The sequence below is a fragment of the Myotis nattereri genome, assembly GCF_964212035.1.
Source record: "Myotis nattereri genome assembly, chromosome: 3".
In the NCBI taxonomy this organism is placed as follows: domain Eukaryota; kingdom Metazoa; phylum Chordata; class Mammalia; order Chiroptera; family Vespertilionidae; genus Myotis; species Myotis nattereri.
This window is the reverse complement of record NC_138077.1, coordinates 161,752,279-161,772,153: the sequence shown is the minus strand read 5'-3', so window position 1 is coordinate 161,772,153 and position 19,875 is coordinate 161,752,279. Positions and strand designations below refer to the sequence as shown.

Below are 19,875 nucleotides of genomic sequence, written 5' to 3'. Positions count from 1 at the left end.
CTATGACAGAAAGTATGCTGTGAAGAGTAAACAACAAATTACCAAAACATAAGGTAAGTAATAATTCACAGGGCCACAACTTTGCCAGCATGAAGGAACTGTTCTTAGAGGCTTTCACCAAATAAATACAAGACTTCCGGTCTGAAATAACTTCATAATAATCTGAATTCACAATTTCAGAGCATGCAAAGTAATGTCTATGCTTATAAATCATGAAATCCAATGGCCTCTCAGATAAATTTTCAACAAGTAACTGAAATCAAAATGTCAATATAAGTGTTGGAAAGCTTATATTTTAAGTCTAATTCTATCATGTCCAGACTTTTAAAAGTACAGCTGTAAAGTCTGCTGTCACTTTATCCATTTGGGTTCCTTTTCTCGGAGACACTATAAATGGAATTTGGGCAAGCTCATACCCAGTAAGGGAGCCTGAGTGACAGCTTCCCGTCAGAATAGCAAGGCACCTCAAGTCATGCTTAAGGAACTGTCACACACACTATTTACATAATAATCCCTTATTGAACTAACCAAGCACTTAAAAAACCAATACACAATGTGGAAAAGATTTACATTAAGTACCAATACTCAGAAAAAAAATATATTTCTTCACTATGTTTTTCTCACAGGTCTAGCTGGAGAATAACCTTGGCATAGAAACCCTGCGCAATCCTTACATTAGGGACAGCAATTAAAGTGGCAGGCTAGCGAGTGAAGCCAACCGTTCCAGGCCTTGCCCTCTGCTTCCTGTCATACCCTCTGTACTCTCAAGTCCTCTGCGGTTCTTGCTAGACTTGGTAACCTGGCTCCGCGCTGCTGGTTTGCGAATGACTTGGAAATCCAAGAACGAGCTGCTGCTGCTAGCATGGCTCACAGAGTCCTCCTCTCACATTCTACAGCCCAGTCACAACCTGAGCACCGCACCTCAGGGCCCAGCAGCTCCCACCCCTGCTGGCCACCCAGCTGTGCCCGCTCACTGGTCTTCTATTCCATCTGGACACAAACGACTTCTGGGGGAATGTCTCTCTTTCCATTCCCCCACCAAAAAATTTTACATTTAAACTATATATAAGTATTGACTGAGAGCTATTGAAAACCAAATCCTTTAAGTAGCAAAACTGCCAGAGCACAACAGTATGAAGAACATATGGCAATATGTATATTCTTCTGACACAGTTGTCTTTCTGATACAGGCATATGGTAATAAAGATAAGGATTAGCTTCTCCAAAAAGAGAAGATATGGGCCCCTTAGAAACATTGTAGTTGGAATCACAGTAAAGGTGAAGGGTCAGATGTCTATGCTGAATGAACCATCAAGGACACCTTTAGCCAAGAATAAGAGATCCAAACAAAACTGGACACGATGTAATGTATAGTCCAGTTTCTCACCTCCCCACACCCCACCATTATGCCACTAGTACTGCCAAGAGGCTCTGTGCCCCAGGTTCACCGCCTGGAGTTCTCTCCTGAAGGCAGAGCAGCAGATGATCATTAGCCTCACTTAATTCCCTTGACAAATCACCACAGGGGAAAAGGAAGTTCCACATGCTTATCATGCCTGTCAAACCGGAATCTCAAATGATCTGTTCAGCTTCACTCCCAAAGGTCTCTGCTCCAGCCTTCCGAGGCATGAGAGCACGCCATGCACTCACATGCTGTGATTCACACAGAGATGCACAATCAGGTTCCCCTCTGAGGAAGGACTCCTGCCCCCTGTGGAGTGTGGTCACAGAAAGCCTCCAGCCATATGCATCTTCAGGACCCACCGCAGGCTCTGCACCCCAGGTCATGCCCTCCAGGACCGAAGGCAGACCAGGGACTGAGCTGGGGCTCCTAAAAGTGAGGCCACTGCAGTTACTCCAGACCCCTGGGTGGGGCAGTACACACCCCAGGGCTCCCTGAGCATGGGCTGAGGCTTTGTGTGGTCTGGTGGCAGACTGACATCGCCCTCTGTAGAATCCCACTTCCTTGCCCTTCTTCTCACAGATGTTGATCTCTCACAAAGAGCTTGCACCCCAAACTCCTTCTCAGCCTCTGGAGCATCTGATCTGGAACACATGCCTCAGAGAGTGTGATTCCCTTCCTCATTCTCTGCCAAAATCACTCTTCTCCTCCAAGGTCCAGCTCAAATAACACCTTCAAGAAGTATTTCTTGATCCTTCCAATGAGGAATAACAATTCATTTTACTGTCCTGAATTATGATTGCAACTCTACTTAGAAAGTCATTCATTTTTTTAGTCAAGTCAGTGGTTTAAATTTTAAATTTATTGAGGGCACAGTCGGTGTCTTACTCATTTCTGTATGTCCAAGTCCCTAACAGATAAGAGTTATGAATGAATGAATAAACTAATGCATGATATGGAATCTGCCTACTCCTCTACTTTTTTCCTTCTCTATTATAACTGAAACGAAATCCTGCCAATATCTCATCTCCAATATTTGATACACATGCCCAGACCCCTCTAATTTCAGATAGATGTTATATCTAACCTCTGCTTTCAAATCTAGCTAAGCAAATTTGCTTTGCTTGGTATATGCTTGTCCTATCTTTAAACCATCCAATAAAAGAAGCAACCTTTGACAACATGATCCTACTTCTAAAAATTGTTCAAAACCCTCCTATTATGTGAAATACCCAGGGTATTGCCACCCAACTCCAGCTACCTCAAAATACTCTGGTTCCATTAGTTTAGGTATCTAACATGTATCTAAAAATCATGCTCCATCAGAACAATGGTCAATTTTTAGGTTCCCTTAAGTCTCTCTCCAGGACTAGAATAATGTTCTATCTATGGGAAATGCAAAATGTATATATTCTGTATTAATAGTACATGTATGTTCACAGAGTGATAGAAATTCAAGATGGAAAAGGACTCAGAGGTCATTTAGTCCAACTCCTCTGTAGGAATGCATCTCCTCTACAACATCCCTAATAAATGCCTCTTCACTCTCTCCTTGAACCTCTTCATGGTAGTGAACTTACCACCTCCCCGCAAAGCTCCAGGTAAAAATGAATGCATCTTATTACATTTTAGACAGATTTCCCACCTTATATAATAATAGATATTTTCAGCTTTATGAAACCTACCAATTTGATTAGTACGATCATATGACCTCAATCTATGTTGTGTATAAGGAAACGGGGGAAAGGCAATTATGGAACATGAAAGGCTTTCAGTTCTATTTACCTGTCTACCTACATGCTGCCTCTTTCCAGGGAGGATCTTAAATGAAATGACTTGAAACACCTAGACACAAGAGTTATTAAAAAAAGAAATAGAAATCTAAAGTCCTGAAAAGAAATTCTTGACTCAAAGTTGAATGCAGTTGCTGGCATTGAAATTAAATGTATCCATTTGTGTTCTACAAGCCTATATAAATGCAGAAATAAAGTGGATTATACCGTTCTTCTTATCTGACAGAAGGGATACTAATTCTCCATTAAATGGAATTTTTCTGAGTTTCAAGTAACAACAGGAACTTCTCATGTAGCATCTTATAAAAGAGATTTACTTCTTAGTTTCCAGGTGCATTCAATTTGCCCTCTAATGTACTGCCAGGAATAGTGCTGCTGAATACTCCCTTAGACAATCACAATCTCACTACCTCAATCCAACATCAATCAACCTATTGAGAACAGGAGACAAAGCATGGGCCCTGGATAACGGCTTTCCAAAATGGGCAGGGAAGACACCGAACTATCAAAATCACTTTTTGGGGTCAATGTTATGGGGCAATAGCTTCCATATTCCCAATTTTTAGTCTATGAGGAAAAATGAGAAACTGAATTCATCTCTCTGGTGGCACAACCATCATTCCTTCACCTCTTTGGAAACAACTGCAGATGGGTGATCACAATGCACAGAACAATGTCCTTGTGAACTGAGAGAGGCATACAGAACATGGTGGATGGCAGGCAGGGAGCGCTGTCAGGGTCTGCCAGAATATCTGATAACACTTCGGCTCTCTTAGAAGGAAAGTGACATTATGGAAGCAGAAGGTGTTATTAAAGCTGGCCTTGCTGCTAGAGCTAATATGAAGAAACTGGAGTTTCTCGCATGCTTCTTAAACACCCTAATTATTTTCCCAGAAAGGGCACTATAGAACCCTGCAGCCTCAAAGGTCACTGTGACTTCCTGTCGTTAAGCAATACTTTCCTGTTCTTGGATTGAAGAGTAGGGGAGGTATAGCCACATACTGACCATTTCACCTAGCAGCACTAAAAGCCGTAGGTAAAAATAAATTATTTTCCTCACCGTGATTATCACAGTGGTTTTGACTTTGCCTGGATTACCTGGTTCCCTCATTAAATTCTACACAACGAAATACAGAGAGCTCTCATCTCCTTGCCCACACATGAAGCCAGCCAGGCCTAGCTCTGCTTCCTTCTCTACAGCTCAAAAAGGCACCTGTAATCTGTATGCCATCTGCCCAAATGTGGCAGCTCATTTCTTCTTTCTCCTCATCCTCCTATTATTATTGTTGTTGTCATTATTACTGTTGAAGAATCTGGATTATCCCTGAAAGCCCCTTGAGACCAATACACTAGATACAATTCTCACAAATTAGTTATTGTAAAATGAATGCAAATACATTAAGAGTAGCTTCCTTATTGAATGAGACTATTTGTACACCAGACAACAAAATGTACTCATGGTGTTACCATGAAGAGAATGTGAGAGGCAATGTGAACATACTTATTCTAAAAAAGGCAGAGGAGCACCTTTAAATGAATGACCCAAAACAAATGAGCTGGGTTTTTAGAGCATTAGAATACACTGAGTAACCATTTGTTTAAAGCTGGGATAGTACAGCGACATAACAGTAAATGCTAATGTACTAGTACATGGTGATGGTTGGCAAGCGCAAATAAGCAGCTGATCATTATTCCTCAGCACGGTTTATTATGGCATACAACTGCCAGAAATCAATGTCAAAGCCAAGCACAAACCAGCTACCAACAGCATAATTTTCTCTTCATTTTTAGCTATTCTACCCTGCAAATCCCCTATTTGATTAGCAAGAAGCCTGGGAATAGAGGATAGATAACAAATAAAAATAAAAGGCCTATGAGTTATTAGATAATTTTTAAATGCCACACAACTTTGGGGGAGAATCACCAGTTGAGACAAGTATATATTTCCCCAGAGGATTTTAAAATATTGTAAAGCGTGCATGCTGCATTGGTGAATGGTTGTCTCTAAGAAAGCTCTCTGCTTTTGGAAACTGAGAAGCACACATACCTGGCGTGCAAGAAGTCGGCATAGCAACTCCGCACTGTAGTTGTGAATCACAGAGTAAACAGGTACATAAAACAACAACCCGAGTGTGTTTTCTTCTCCACAAAGTGGTTAAATCTTGTAAAGCATTTTTTTACTTCTCTTTTTGAGAATTACAAACTCTTCACTCTAATAACTTAAAGCAGCTCATCTGCCAAACAGGAGAGGATATTCATGGCTCATGGAAAGATTTATCCTGGTTAAATAAGATGACCTGTAGCCTAAAAATTTCCCCTTACAGTAGACATAATTCTCCACTGACTGAAAAATAGCACTAAAAAACAAGCTTTTCTGTATTTGTTTTTTTTAAAAAATGTACTTCTAGGAAAAGAATTGCTTACCTCTTGGCAATAGGTCCCTTGAAATCTGGATCAAATGCTCTCGAATCACCTGCATTTAAAACAAATACCTTTTTAAGCATATAAGCCAATGAAGTGGAAAATAAATACACATAAAATATGAATTTAAAAATCTATATCTTGGCTAGCCTACTGCTCAGTGCAGTATTGAATTCATTCTTCTGTCCAGTGAGACTTCAGTTATGCCTTGGTTACAACTGTCAATCGTTTTTCCTCTTTCCAGCTAGAAGCAAGACTAAAAAAGAGTTGCTAAGGACTATATTCTATACACGCTGTACACACACCCTCTCACTTTTCTGAGTTGCAACATTATAGAGTGCATTCTGAGTAGTTCTGAAGCCATTCCAGCCTGCAGAACTGTCTTACCACCTGCCATGGCCAAGTATTGCTGAGTATTTGTGAGGTGCACAGTAAAATAGACATGTCTGCCTATCCCAGTCCTTTCAGTAGATTAGGCTTTGCTTCAAGAAACTGGAATATTTGCCCTAACCGGTTTGGCTCAGTGGATAGAGCATCGGCCTAGGGACTGAAGGGTCCCGGGTTTGATTCCGGTCAAGGGCATGTACCTTGGTTGCAGGCACATCCCCAGTAGGGGGTGTACAGAAGGCAGCTGATCGATGTTTCTAGCTCTCCATCCCTCTACCTTCCTCTCTTTAAAAGATCAATAAAATATATTATTTTTTTTTTAAAAAAGAAACTGGAATATTAGTCACTGTTGTCCCTGCCATGTTAGCTGTATGGCAAATACAAATCATTATTATCTTTTATAATCTTTTATAATAAAAGGCTAATATGCAAATCAACCAAAATGGCAGAATGACTGATCACTATGATGCACACTGACCACCAGGGGGCAGATGCTCAACACATGAGCTGCCCCCTAGTGATCAGTGCACTCCCACAGGGAGAGCACTGCTCAGCCAGAAGTCAGGCTCATGGCTGGTGAGTGCAGTGGCGGTGGCAGGAGCCTCTCCCACCTCTGCAGCAATCGGACATCCCCTACGGGCTCCCAGACTGTGAAAGGACACAGGCCAGGCTGAGGAACCCCCACCCCCAAGTGCACGAATTTCATGCACCGGGCCTCTAGTACTACATAAATAGCCATTTTTATTGATTTTTTTAATATATCTACCACTAGATTTCATGCCATCTGGGGCTATGCCCTAGTCCAGTGATGATGAACCTATGACACAAGTGTCAGAGGTGACACGAGAACTCATTTTTTTGGTTGATTTTTCTTTGTTAAATGGCATTTAAATATATAAAATAAATACAAAAAATATAAATCTTTGTTTTACTATGGTTGCAAATATCAAAAAATTTCTATATGTGACATGGCACCAGAGTTAAGTTAGGGTTTTTCAAAATGCTGACACGCCAAGCTCAAAAGGTTCTCCATCACTGCCCTAGTCATTCATTGTTGCATCATGATGCATCTTTAAACACTACAAGGTACACAGGGAACAGCTTTTTTTCCCCCTCCACATGGATTATATGGGCAAACCCAGTAATAACTTCTATAATTTTTGGCCAAAGGTACACATTTGCAACCCATAACCCACCCTAAACACTACAGCCCCCTCCTCTAGGACTTTGTCCCTGTGTGAAGGCCTGGTACCGAATTAAGGGTAGAATTTCAAAATGGGACTGAAGAAAGACCTCCTCAACCCTCCATCCTAACTTTGCCTATACTCTATGGGGAAATTAGGCTGAGGACTCAGAGGCCTCTTCAATGTAATCACAGGCTGATGGCTAACCAACAGGAGGGAAAGGGCAGACTTGCAAGAGAAATCCAGTCCAATTGCAGTCAGCAAATATTCATAAAGCACCTAGTGTACTCCGAGAGCTATGAGAGCACACAGAGGTCTAGGCATGGCCCCTATCTTGGAGGCCTTACAATTGGTGGGGCAAGATCCACATACTGATTCAGTCAACAAATATTTTTTGAGAACCTTTATATACCAGGCCCTATGTTGTAATACATGAACATGACTATGCCATATAAAATAATAAAGTACTAAATTATGTGGTATTGGCCTTAAGTGTTACAAGAATTCTAAGAAAGTAGGTTTCATTAAGGACTTGAGGAGTCAAGAGGGTTTTATTCTGGAAATGAGGGAGAGAGAGAGAGAGAGAGAGAGAGAGAGAGAGAGAGAGAGAGAGAGTCTGTGACTGGAATGAAACAAAAGGGAAAGGAGAAACATTCTGGGAGGGTGAAACCAGACCTCTGTTAAATTCAATAAGTATTTATTGATCACCTGTTATGTGCTCTGCATTAAAGGAGGCACTGCAGGAGATACAAGGTTTAGTGAAACATAGTTTCTGTCTTCAGCAAGCTAACAAACTGGTGAGCAGGGATAGAAATAAGAAAAGTCCACAAATCACTATAATACAAGGAAGATATGATAAGAGGGATACATAAAATGTGTTAAGAGAGTTTTATGGAAGGAAGGCCACACTCAGTTGAGATTAGTCAGGAAGGCTTGCTAGAGCCACAATATTTTGAGACAGGTAAAGTTTAGCCCTGGAGAGATGAAGGAAGTCACAGAGTTAGGAATGAATATCACATTCGTGGGGATGGTGAAATGATCAGCGTGAATGGAGTACTGAATAATGGGATGGCGGGGAGGGGGGCAGGTAACGATGAATAGATAATGTGGGATCAGACTACAGCAAGCCTAAAACCAGGGATGGAAATTGCTTTATACATCTTAGGCCAGAGGGAGCCATAGGAGGATTTGAACAAAGGGATGACATGGTAGAAGCCGTGCTTAAGGAAGAGCAATCAAGCAGCAGTATGCAAGTTGTATTACAAAGTGCAAAGTCAAGGAGACCAACAAGGAGTCTACTGCAATAACAGAGGTCAAGTAAGGGGAGCGTGGAAGTAATAGAATGAGAGATTCACGGTTCATCACAGCGTGGTCAGGTGGCTTAGGGATCAGGAGTGGTGGCGCAGGAGTCAGACTGTTCTCTGTCACTTACTGTCAGCCTTCTCTGAGTTTCAGTTTCCATGTTTGTAAATGGTGTTTACAATAGTACTTATGTCATAAAGTTGTTAGGAAAATTAAATGACTTAATAGCTGCAAAAGTGCTTAAAACAATGACTGGTGCTTAAGCCCCCAGTGTTCATTATTAGTCATATAATTACATGAAAAGATAAAAAGAACATGATGACTGTTAAGATGTGCGGTTTAAACCACACCTGAAACCTATATGACCATCTTAATCAGTGTCATCCCAATTTAACTTAAAAAAATAAAAGACAGAGTCAAAAATGACTCTGAATGAAAGGACTAAAGACCTAGAAATTGTGATTCTCAACCACTTCTGGTCCATTTCCTTGGTTTAAAGAAAGACTGATGCTATTAAAACAGTTGGGAACAATAAAGGGTGGAAGAAATTATAAAGTTGTTATAAGAAAAAGAGGCCCTGACCAGTTTGGCTCAGTGGATAGAGCATCAGCCTACAGACTGAAAGGTCCCAGGTTTGATTCCGGTCAAAGACATGTACCTTGGTTGTGGGCACATCCCCAGTAGGGGGTGTGCAGGAGGCAGCTGATCAATGTTTCTCTCCCATTGATGTTTCTAACTCTCCCTCTCCCTTCCTCTCTGTAAAAAATCAATAAAATATATTTTTTAAAAGAAAAGAAAAAGAGCATATCTTGATTTTTCTCTTTTTAAATTTTTAAAATTTTTAATGTATCTTTCTCATTGAAAGTATTATAGATGTTCTCCCTTTTTTCCCCATTGACCCCCACCCCAGCGCCTGCCTCCCCCCCGCCAGGCCTCCACCATTCTAGTGTCTGTGTCCATGAGTTATGCATATATGCATATAAGTTCTTCAGTTAATATCTTCCCATCCCCTACCCCCACTTCACCCCCCGCCTTCCCTCTGAGATTTGTCAATCTGTTCCATGCTTCTATGTCTCTGGATCTGTTTTGTTCATCAGTTTATTTTGTTCATTTGATTCCACATATGAGTGCAATCATGTGATGCTTCTCTTTCTCTGACTTATTTCACTTAGCATGATACTCTCCAGGTCCCTCCATGCTGTCTCAAAGGGTAAGAGATTCTTCTTTTTCTACAGCTGCATAGTATGCCATGGTATAAATGTACCACAGCTTTTTTTTATCTACTCATCTACCGATGGGCACTTGAGCTATTTCCAGATCATAGCTATTGTAAATAGTGCTGCTATGAACATATGGGTACATATAGTCTTTCTGATTGGTGTTTCCAGATTCCTAGAAGTAGGAACAAGATTTTTTCTCTTTTTAAGTTTGAAATGACATCCAATTGAAAAGTCCAGCATTCAACTGCAGTTAAGAAACTGAACCCTTGGGTCAAGTCTTGAGATAAATATTTGAAAGTCAATGAATTTATACCATGAAAAAGTGATGAGCTCCATAAAGAAGAACACCAGATCTGTCAGGTATGCAGAGTAATGTTATAATAACAATAACGTTTAACATGTTTTTAGCATTAACTGCTAAGCATTGTACTAAATGCTTTTATGCATTATTTTGTTCACTTGACACAATAATCTTATTAGATAGGTAGATTGGAAACTATTATTAGCCTCATGTTACATATGTAAAAACATGCATGGAGAGGCTAAGGAACATGTCTACAGCCACACGGTTGATAAATGATCCACCTGGGACCCACACCAGCCAGTCTCACTGCAGCACAACAGGTCCTGCTGTTGCACCCTATGAAGCCAACATTGGTTCCTACTCCAGGTGGAAGTGTGTCAAACGTTTCCTGTTTGAGACAGTCCATATATACTCCAGTGTCAAGTTCTCTGACACATTGTCAGCTTCTCTTTTTCTGACTGCTTGTCGGACTCCGCCTCCCAGCAACAAATACATTTCAGGGTGTCTAATCCCCCTTCCTCTGGGAGCTGACCTCCTCTCTAATCCACAGGAGTCGCCAGCAGCCAAGTTTCTCCCATGTGCCTGTGCCCTGGCAATCTCTGACTGCGTCTGGTTTGGACAGGAGACTCAAGCTGGGCCACTCACTCCAGGCCACTCTATCCCTCTATCCCAGGAATTTAGAATTAGAATGGGCAGTGGGAGATTAGAACTGCCAAATATAAAGCTTGAAGGTCAGAAAAGCAGAGAAAGCTGGTTTTCAGAAATCACTGAAGCAAACAGATGCAGAGATGGAAGTCCTGGTGGACCTTAGCTTCCTGTTGCAGTGCCTACCTGAGGCCCAGGGGTCAGCTTCATGAGACACCTACATCCTTTCACGGAAGTCTTTTTATTTATTTATTTATTTATTTATTTATTTATTTATTTATTTATTTTGCTAGTTCACATCGGTCACGGGCAGCTGAAGAGTCCTACAAATATACTCACCCTATATAGCTCAACTTAAGTTTCAACAATTCGTTTTAACAACATTTATCATATTCTTGCAATAAACAGGTGGTGGGGATTCAAGGAGACTTCTTGAGCCTACGTCTGCTTTCACGAAGCTCCTATTTGAATAACAGATACATACACAAGACTATACTTTCAGCACTATGTGGCTGCCATGACAGAGACAGGCAGAGGGTGCCATGGGGCACAGAGGGGCTCATAAATGGATGGGTGTCGCGTCTCAGCTTCTGGCTGACACTGAGCTTGGGCTTCACTTTCTACCAGCCTTCTTGCCCGGTGCCCTGCACTCTGATGTGGAACATAGTGCTGGTATTCTTGCTGGTCCAGGTTTCAGTTCCTCAAACTGGCTGAACACTAAAATATCTCAGAACTTTTTTGAGGGGGGTACAAGTTTCCACCACCTCCACACCAAATACAACATTTCTGTAGGTCTGGGGTGCATCTGGAAATGTGTATTTTTTAAAAATCCCATCAGATACTAGTAATTCTGATGCACAATCAGACTTACAGAGCAATAGGCTACTTGATTTATTCTGAATTTCAATTTTAACCTCTATCTTAGTTCATACATAGACCTTAATTCTAGCTGTACATAACAGAGCAAACCTGATGGAATGAGAGGAAAGCAGGTTGTCATGATGTGTATGAGCTTTGGGAAACACCACAATTAAGGACAAGAGGTAAAATGAAACAGTTATAGAAAAAGAAAGAGAAAAGTGACATTCAAAAAGCCAAAAAATTTCAAGAAACAAGGAAGATTAAACGTTTCACCCCCCAAAATGATTATTACATGACTGCTTACTTGTAGCAGGGACTGTGCTAAGTGCTTTCTACTGGGATATGCCCTTTTGCACAATTCTACATGGAAAAAGGTGAATTTTATGCCCCTTGGACTGTGCAAACAATAGCAGTGATATATAGAGATAGATAGATAGATAGATAGATAGATAGATAGATAGATAGAGATAGAGATAGAGATAGAGATAGAGATAGAGATAGAGATAGAGATAGAGATATGGACATGTAATGCCCCCAATAGTTCTGTGATGTATATCATTATTATCATTCCAATTAACAGATGAGGAAGTTGAGGCACAGAAGGGTCAGCAAATTTGCCCTAGCCCACTCAGTTAACGAGAGGTAGACGTGGAATTGGAAGGCAGGAGATCTGACCCCAAAGCCTGTGTTGAGCCACTGGACAGTAAATTCCTTTTTAGTGGTTTTAGAGAAATTCCACAGATGAGTGGGGAGAGGAAGCAGGATGAAAGGGATTAGAAACTTTTACTGGTCCCATAATTATTCAGTTTTCACATTAAAGATAGACTAAACTGGTTTAAAGTATCTAGGGTGGCTTTCAATTTTGGTGTGATTTGCAGCTCACCAAGTGAAAAAGCAGATTGCATTGTAAGTGAAACGCTATTGTCAAATCTGTCTGAAAGCTGACACATTCTGACTGTAAATCCTGGTTGCCTTCTAGTTCAGTTGAAAATACACTAAAACCACAAGCAATGGTAAGATTTAGCTGATTCCATATAATGACAGCTGGAAAGTGATGACTTCAGCCTGCCCCATGTGCTAGCAGAATTTGTATTGTTATGCAAATTTTTATTTCCTGAAATCAATACAGGGCATCACTTTTTCAGAGGCCCTCATGGGCTCTAATTGCTTCTCTGGAATAAACAGACTGAGGGGCCAGCTAAATGAAAAAGTCACAATGCTTCACTGTCATATAGCTCAGCTAGCTGACTATAATTCATATCTCTTATTTAAAGAAAAAGGAAGATCATTAAAATTAGATAATCATGTAAAAGCTTCTTAAGTTCACATGACTGTTGTTTTTTCTCTTCTTAGCTCCATTTTTCTTTTACTTTTTAAAAAATATTTATTGTTGAAAGTATTGTATATGTCCCCCTTTTTCCCCCATTGACCCCTTCTAACAAACCTCGCCCCCCACCTCAGGCCTTCACCAACTTATTGTCTGTGTCCATGGATTATGCCTAAATGCATACAAGTTCTTTGGTCGATCTCTTCCCACCCACCTCACATGATTCTTGATCACCAAAATTATGACAATAGAATCACTAAAATCATTCATGATAGACAGTGACACATTTGTTACTGTGAGTAACCATTTGTATTGAACTCATACAATGTAATTATTCTTACTAGAAATAATTTATAAAGGCTAAGGAAAATAGTCCAGGTAATTAATTCAATTCATGGGTACAGATTTCACATGACTGCTGAATGCGAATGTCAAGATAAAGCAGCCAGTCAAGCCTGAGAGACTCTTTTCTTTGAAAGCAATCTGTTTCTCAAAGAAAATGACAATATAACTACCATTGATTTTTTATCATGAAAAGCAGAAATCTGAAACATTTAATTTCATTCTTTTAATATATTCTCCTTCAGAGAATCTAATGTGACTGGGAGAGCAAAAGGAGAATTAAAATGGGGCAGACAAGTATTTTAGGACTTACTAGTAGAGCTAGCAAGTCAGATAACTTTCCAACAAGCATGGAAATTTGGTGAGACATAAAATTAAGCTTTGCTTTAATATTCAACAACACCCAATGGAGAATTGTGAATAATTAAATACGTGTTTTACTTTATTTTTCAAATGTGTTTATGATTTTGTGTCTAGAAATGAGGACCTGCCACTTCATCCAAGGAAAGGGTTTAAGTGACTACTTACTTGTAGCAGGAACTGTAGTCTCAACAAAAGGATAAAAAGCCATGCTCTTCACTATGGAGGAAATTGAAGCAGTCATCAAAAAACTTCCAGCAAACAAAAGCCCGAGGCCGGACGGCTTCACAGGGGAGTTTTACTAAACATTCACGGAAGAACTAAAACCTATCCTCCTGAGACTATTCCAAAAAACTCAAGAGGAAGGAACACTTCCAAGCTCATTCTATGAAGCCAGCTTTACCCTAATACCAAAACCAGGTAAAGACAACACAATGAAAGAGAATTACATGAACATAGATGCTAAAATCCTCAACAAAATTCTAGCAAATCAGATCCAGCATTATATCAGGACAATCATACACCATGACCAAGTAGGATTTATCTTGGGGATGCAAGGATGATACAATATCTGCAAATTAATAAATGTGATATATCAAATAAACAAATTGAGAGACAAAAATCACATATTCATATCAATTAATGCAGAAAAAGCATTTAACAAAATTCAATACCCTTTCTTTATAAAAACCCTCAGCAAAATGGGAATAGAGGGATCATACCTCAACATAATAAAATCCATATATGACAAACCTACAGCCAATATCATACTCAATGGACTAAAACTAAAACCATTTCACCTAAGAACAGGAATGAGACAGGGATGCCCACTTTCACCACTCCTATTCAACATAGTTCTGGAGGTGCTAGCCATAGCAATTAGACAAAATGAAGAAATAAAAGGTATCCAAACCGGAAAAGAAAACATAAAACTGTCATTATTCGCAGATGACATGATATTGTACATAGAAAATTCTAAAGAATCCATCAAAAATTATTAGATTTAATAAATTAATTTGGCAATGTAGCAGGATACAAAATTATTGCCAAGAAATCTATGGCATTTTTGTACACCAATAGTGAACTTACAGAAAGAGAGACTAAAAAAACAATCCCATTTACCATTGCACCAGAAAAATTAAGATACCTAGGAATAAACTTAACTAAGGAGGTAAAAGACCTATACTCGGAAAACTTCAGGACACTAAAAAAAAGAGATAGAGGAAGACATAAACAGATGGAAGAACATACTGTGTTCATGGATTGGTAGAATCAACATCATTAAAATGTCCATACTACCCAAAGCAATCTATAGATTCAATGCACTCCCCATTAAAATACCAACGGCATACTTCACAGACCTAGAACAAACTCTCCAAAAATTCATCTGGAATAAAAAGACCCCTAATAGCTGCAGCAATCCTGAGGAAGAAGAGCAAAGTAGGAGGGATCTCAATACCAGATATCAAGCTGTATTACAAAGCCACTGTTCTCAAAACTGCCTGGTACTGGCACAAGAACAGACATATAGACCAATGGAATAGAATAGAGAGCCCAGAAATCAGCCCCAACCAATATGCTCAATTAATATTTGACAAAGGAGGCAAGAACATACAATGGAGTCAAGATAGTCTCTTCAATAAATGGTGATGGGAAAATTGGACAGATACATGCAAGAAAATGAAACTAGACCATCAACTTACACCACACACAAAATTAAACTCAAAATGGATAAAGGGTTTAAACATAAGATGGGAAACCACAGGCAGCAAAATCTCAGACATATGCCAAAGCAATATCTTCACTGATACAGCTCCTAGGGCAGTGATGGCGAACTTCTGACACGCGAACTCATTTTTTTGGTTGATTTTTCTTTGTTAAATGGCATTTAAATATATAAAATAAATATCAAAAATATAAATCTTTGTTTTACTATGGTTTCAAATATCAAAAAATTTCTATATGTGACACGGCACCAGAGTTAAGTTAGGGTTTTCAAAATGCTGACACGCCAAGCTCAAAAGGTTCACCATCACTGTCCTAGGGCAATGGAAACTAAAGAGAAAATAAACAAATGGGACTACATCAAAATAAAAAGCTTCTGTACAGCAAAAGACACCATCAACAAAACAACAAGAAAGCCCACTGCATGGGAGAACATATTTGCCAATGTTATCACTGATAAGAGTTTAATCTCCAACATTTACAGGGAACTCATACAACTTAACAAATGGAAGATAAACAACCGAATCAAAAAATAAGCAACGGATCTAAATAGATACTTCTTGAAAGAGGACATAAGGAAGGCCAGGAGACATATGAAAACATGCTCAAAGTCACTAATCATTTGAGAGATGCGAATCAAAACAACAATGAGGTATCATCTCACACCTGTCAGAATGGCTATCATCAACAATTCAACAAAGGACAAGTGCTGGCAAGGATGCGGAGAAAAAGGAACCCTCATGCATTGCTCGTGGGAATGCAGACTGGTGCAGCCACTATGGAGAACAGTATGGAGTTTCCTCAAAAAACTAAAAATGGAACTCCCATTTGACCCAGTGATCCCACTTCTAGGAATATATCCCAAGAAACTAGAAACACCAATCAGAAAGGATATATGCACCCCTATGTTCGCAGCCACACAATTTACCATAGATAAGATTTGGAAACAGCCTAAGTGCCCATCAGCAGATGAGTGGATTAAAAAACTGTGGTACATCTACACAATGGACTACTACACTGAAGTAAAAAAGAAGGAATTCTTACCATTTGCAACAGCATAGCCATAGATGAAACTGGAGAGCATTATGCTAAGTAAAATAAGCCAGTCAGAGTAAGATAAATATTACATGATCTCACTCATTTGTGGAATATAATGAATATAACATAACATTGGGGGGGGGGGGGTGAGGGATGTATTTTCATTGTTCGTGACCCACAGGTTGAGGGCCTAAAGGCTGGAAAATTAAGAAAATGAATTCTCCTCCCCTAGAGCTTCAACAAGGGAATGCAGTAGCACCAATTCCTGGATTTTAGCCTATTGAGAGATATTTTGAACTTCTGACCTCTAGAATCATCCTATATAATAAAAGCATAATATGCAAATTGACCAAATGGTGGAATGACCACTCGCTATGATGTGCACTGACCACCAGGGGGAAGATGCTCAACTCAGGAGCTGCCCCTTGGTGGTCAGTGTGCTCCCACAGGAGACATGCCGCTCAGCCAGAAGCCAGGCTCACAGTTGGAGAGCGCAGTGGACTGCCGGTTAAGCCCGATCCCTAGGGGGATCGGGCCTAAGCCAGCAGGTAGACACTCCCCGAGGGGTCCCAGACTGTCGGAGGGCACTGGCTGGGCTGAGGCCCACACCCCCCCCTCAGTGCATGAATCTCGTGCACCAGGCCTCTAGTAAGATAATAAATGTGTGTGATTTTCAGTCACTGTATTTGTGGTAATTCATTATAGCAGTAACAGGAAGCTAATACACATGACTATTTCTTCTACTGAATTAATAGCTCCTTTAGAGCAGAAACTAGTTCTTGGTTATTCTATTATCATTACCTACTTTGGTGCCTGGTATATACATAACAGGTACTCAATAAATGTTTATAGAGTAAATATAAAAATAATGTCAATATAATTTTGAACTCCTGTTTCTTTAATTTAGGCTATAAAAAATACAAATAGAAGATCTATTTGACAATTAACAGTTAATAATTTTAGATAAATTTTAACTTGGACTAAAGGCAAATTAATAGACTACTAGAATTGCAATGATGTTAAAAATTACTCTTCCTATCACCAACATTCAGCATCTATTTGTAATGTCCAGATCAGTAAGAATGAACAAAGTAAGGAAGACAGAATCCCATATTGGTAAATTAAAACTGGGTATTAAATTACCCTGTATCAAATGTCATCCCTGCCACCTACAAGCTCTATGGGAAATTACTGTTTATCTCTCTGAAATTCCATTTTATCACCTACAAAATGATAGATACTAGTGTACGGGTTCAGAATAAGTCACCCCAAAATGGGCCTCTGTTCTGTGTGGATTATTTTTAGCTCAAGCCAACAGAGAACCTTTGGGCTCAAGAGAAACATCTGCCCAGCCCTCCCGAAATAACTAGAAGAATCTAAATCTAAATCAGAGGCCTTGCCCATAATAGATTATCAGAGATAACCTTTTGAGCTATCTGTTTGGCAGGGCAAACTAATTACTGAAAATCTGCTCTTCTCATTGTTCTCCAAAGATTGTCCTCCCCTCTGAAGCCTCAAGGTGCCTTACCTCATCCTTAGCTCAGAATGCCATATATACCCCATTTTAACTTTCTGCCCCTCAACTTCTCATGTATGTGAGGTCTTGGTCTCTCTCCTATCTGCATATGTACATATGTGATTAAATTTGGCCTTTTTTTTTTTGGTGATTTTTTGGTCAATTTTGGTCATTAATCTGTCTCATGTAGATTGAATTATTGGACCAGTTAAAATAACTTGAAGGGTAGAGGGACATTTCTTCCTCCCCCACAGTAGCAAAAAATAAAAATGAAAAAAGGAAGAACTTAATTTCTGCCTTCAGAATGACCATGGAACATAACAAAGTATATGTAAATTATACTCATGAATAAAGCAGATCCGTGTAGAATCATTGCAACCCAACTTTAGTTTAAATACCACATAGGTTATAAGTGACAGCAATAATTCTAGAAAGATTTCAATGACTAAGCTGGGTGTGACATTTATGGAATAACTTTTGATGGAGAAAAATTTTGAAGATGCTTAAAGGAAAGAATGTGTCACATAGGAAAGCTGGACACAAGCACATGCTCAACCACAGCGAAGACTAAGCTGGGGGAGGACACATGAGAACAGTTAGGGGAATGAAGAACATCACTGGGAGGGAGAAGAGGATTCACAAAGCCCCTCAAGTCTTCCTGTTACTGGAAAGGGGACCCTGGCCCTGAGCGGGTCTGCCTAGGGCCAGCTGGTAGCCTGTGTTCTTGACTTTGTGCAGGAAAGATTTCACAGGTCCAGGTGATTTTTTGGAGGATGTTTACTAAAGCTGGGGACAATGAAGCAAGGAAGGGCCTAGGATAGAAGAAGAAACAGGAGAGGCACCAGGTGGGGAAATGAGCCGAGGCTGGGCTGCTTTGGCTCACTAAAAAGTAAGAGAAAAGGGGGCTTTCACAGGCAGTGGTTGGCAAACTGTGGCTTGCAAGCCACATGCGGCTCTTTGGCCCCTTGAGTGTGGCTCTTCCTAAGCCTTAGGAGTACCCTAATTTAGTTAATAACAATGTACCTACCTATATAGTTTAAGTTTAAAAAATTTGGCCCTCAAAAGAAATTTCAATCGTTGTACTGTTGATATTTGGCTCTGTTGACTAATGAGTTTGCCGACCATTGGCCTAGGGCAGTGATGGCGAACCTTTTGAGCTTGGCGTGTCAGCATTTTGAAAAACCCTAATTTAACTCTGGTGCCGTGTCACATATAGAAATTTGTTGATATTTGCAACCATAGTAAAACAGATATTTATATTTTTGATATTTATTTTATATATTTAAATGCCATTTAACAAAGAAAAATCAACCAAAAAAATGAGTTCGCGTGTCATCCCTGACACGCGTGTCATAGGTTTACCATCACTGGCCTAGGGTGTTAGCCCAGGACAAGCAGATGCTGCCTATTTCTCCCGGGTTGCAAGTCTCATGGGGTCCCTCAGAGTGTAGGAGATGCCTGTGGGGAAAGCAGGGAGAAGGGAGAGGTGCAGGTGCACTCCCTGGAGGGTGAGCTGGCCCTGAGAACCTCATTTTGAGGAGTTTTAAAGGCTGGGAGTTTAGGGGAGGTCTTAGGGAGAACCTCAATAAAATATCCATCAGCTTTATGCTGATGTGCCAAAATCTGCTTTATTCCCTTAACTTCATCTGTCTTTGGGTGTAATTGGCAAATGGCATTAATTGGATTTCTGCTATCTGTCTCTGAGTAAGGTGATTTAAACTATTCACCCTCTGGTAGAGGAGAAGTGTAAACCATTTACTCTTACTAGTAAGTCTCCCTGGCTACAGATGATAGGATTTTGCAATTTACTAAATGGCTGTGAACTGCTTGGCTATTTAACTATCTGTCTCAGTTTCCTATTCTGCTCGTCCTGGCTTACTAGCCTCTCACTGTGAGGAAGAGCCACAATTGTCATGAGTCTATGTTTCTGCTTGATGCAGAGGAAATAGAAGAGTTAAAGTCAAGGAACCAACAAGAAGATTGCTGTCTTATCTCAGACATAGATGGAAGGAGCTGGCTGAGGCTGTAGAGAGGATGAGGCAATTCCA

The 19,875-nt window shown here is 40.0% G+C and overlaps 1 protein-coding gene across 1 annotated transcript in view; it reads right to left on the bottom strand.

The window, feature by feature from the left end:
• Nucleotides 1-19,875, bottom strand: part of SLC44A5 (solute carrier family 44 member 5) — a gene marked incomplete at its 3' end in the record, with an annotated part of 308,159 nt that overhangs the window by 122,256 nt on the left and 166,028 nt on the right. Inside the window, exon 3 of the mRNA XM_081087251.1 lies at nt 5,620-5,668. Within this exon, the coding sequence (XP_080943377.1) occupies nt 5,620-5,668 (49 nt within the window). The remainder of the gene's footprint in view (nt 1-5,619; nt 5,669-19,875) is intronic.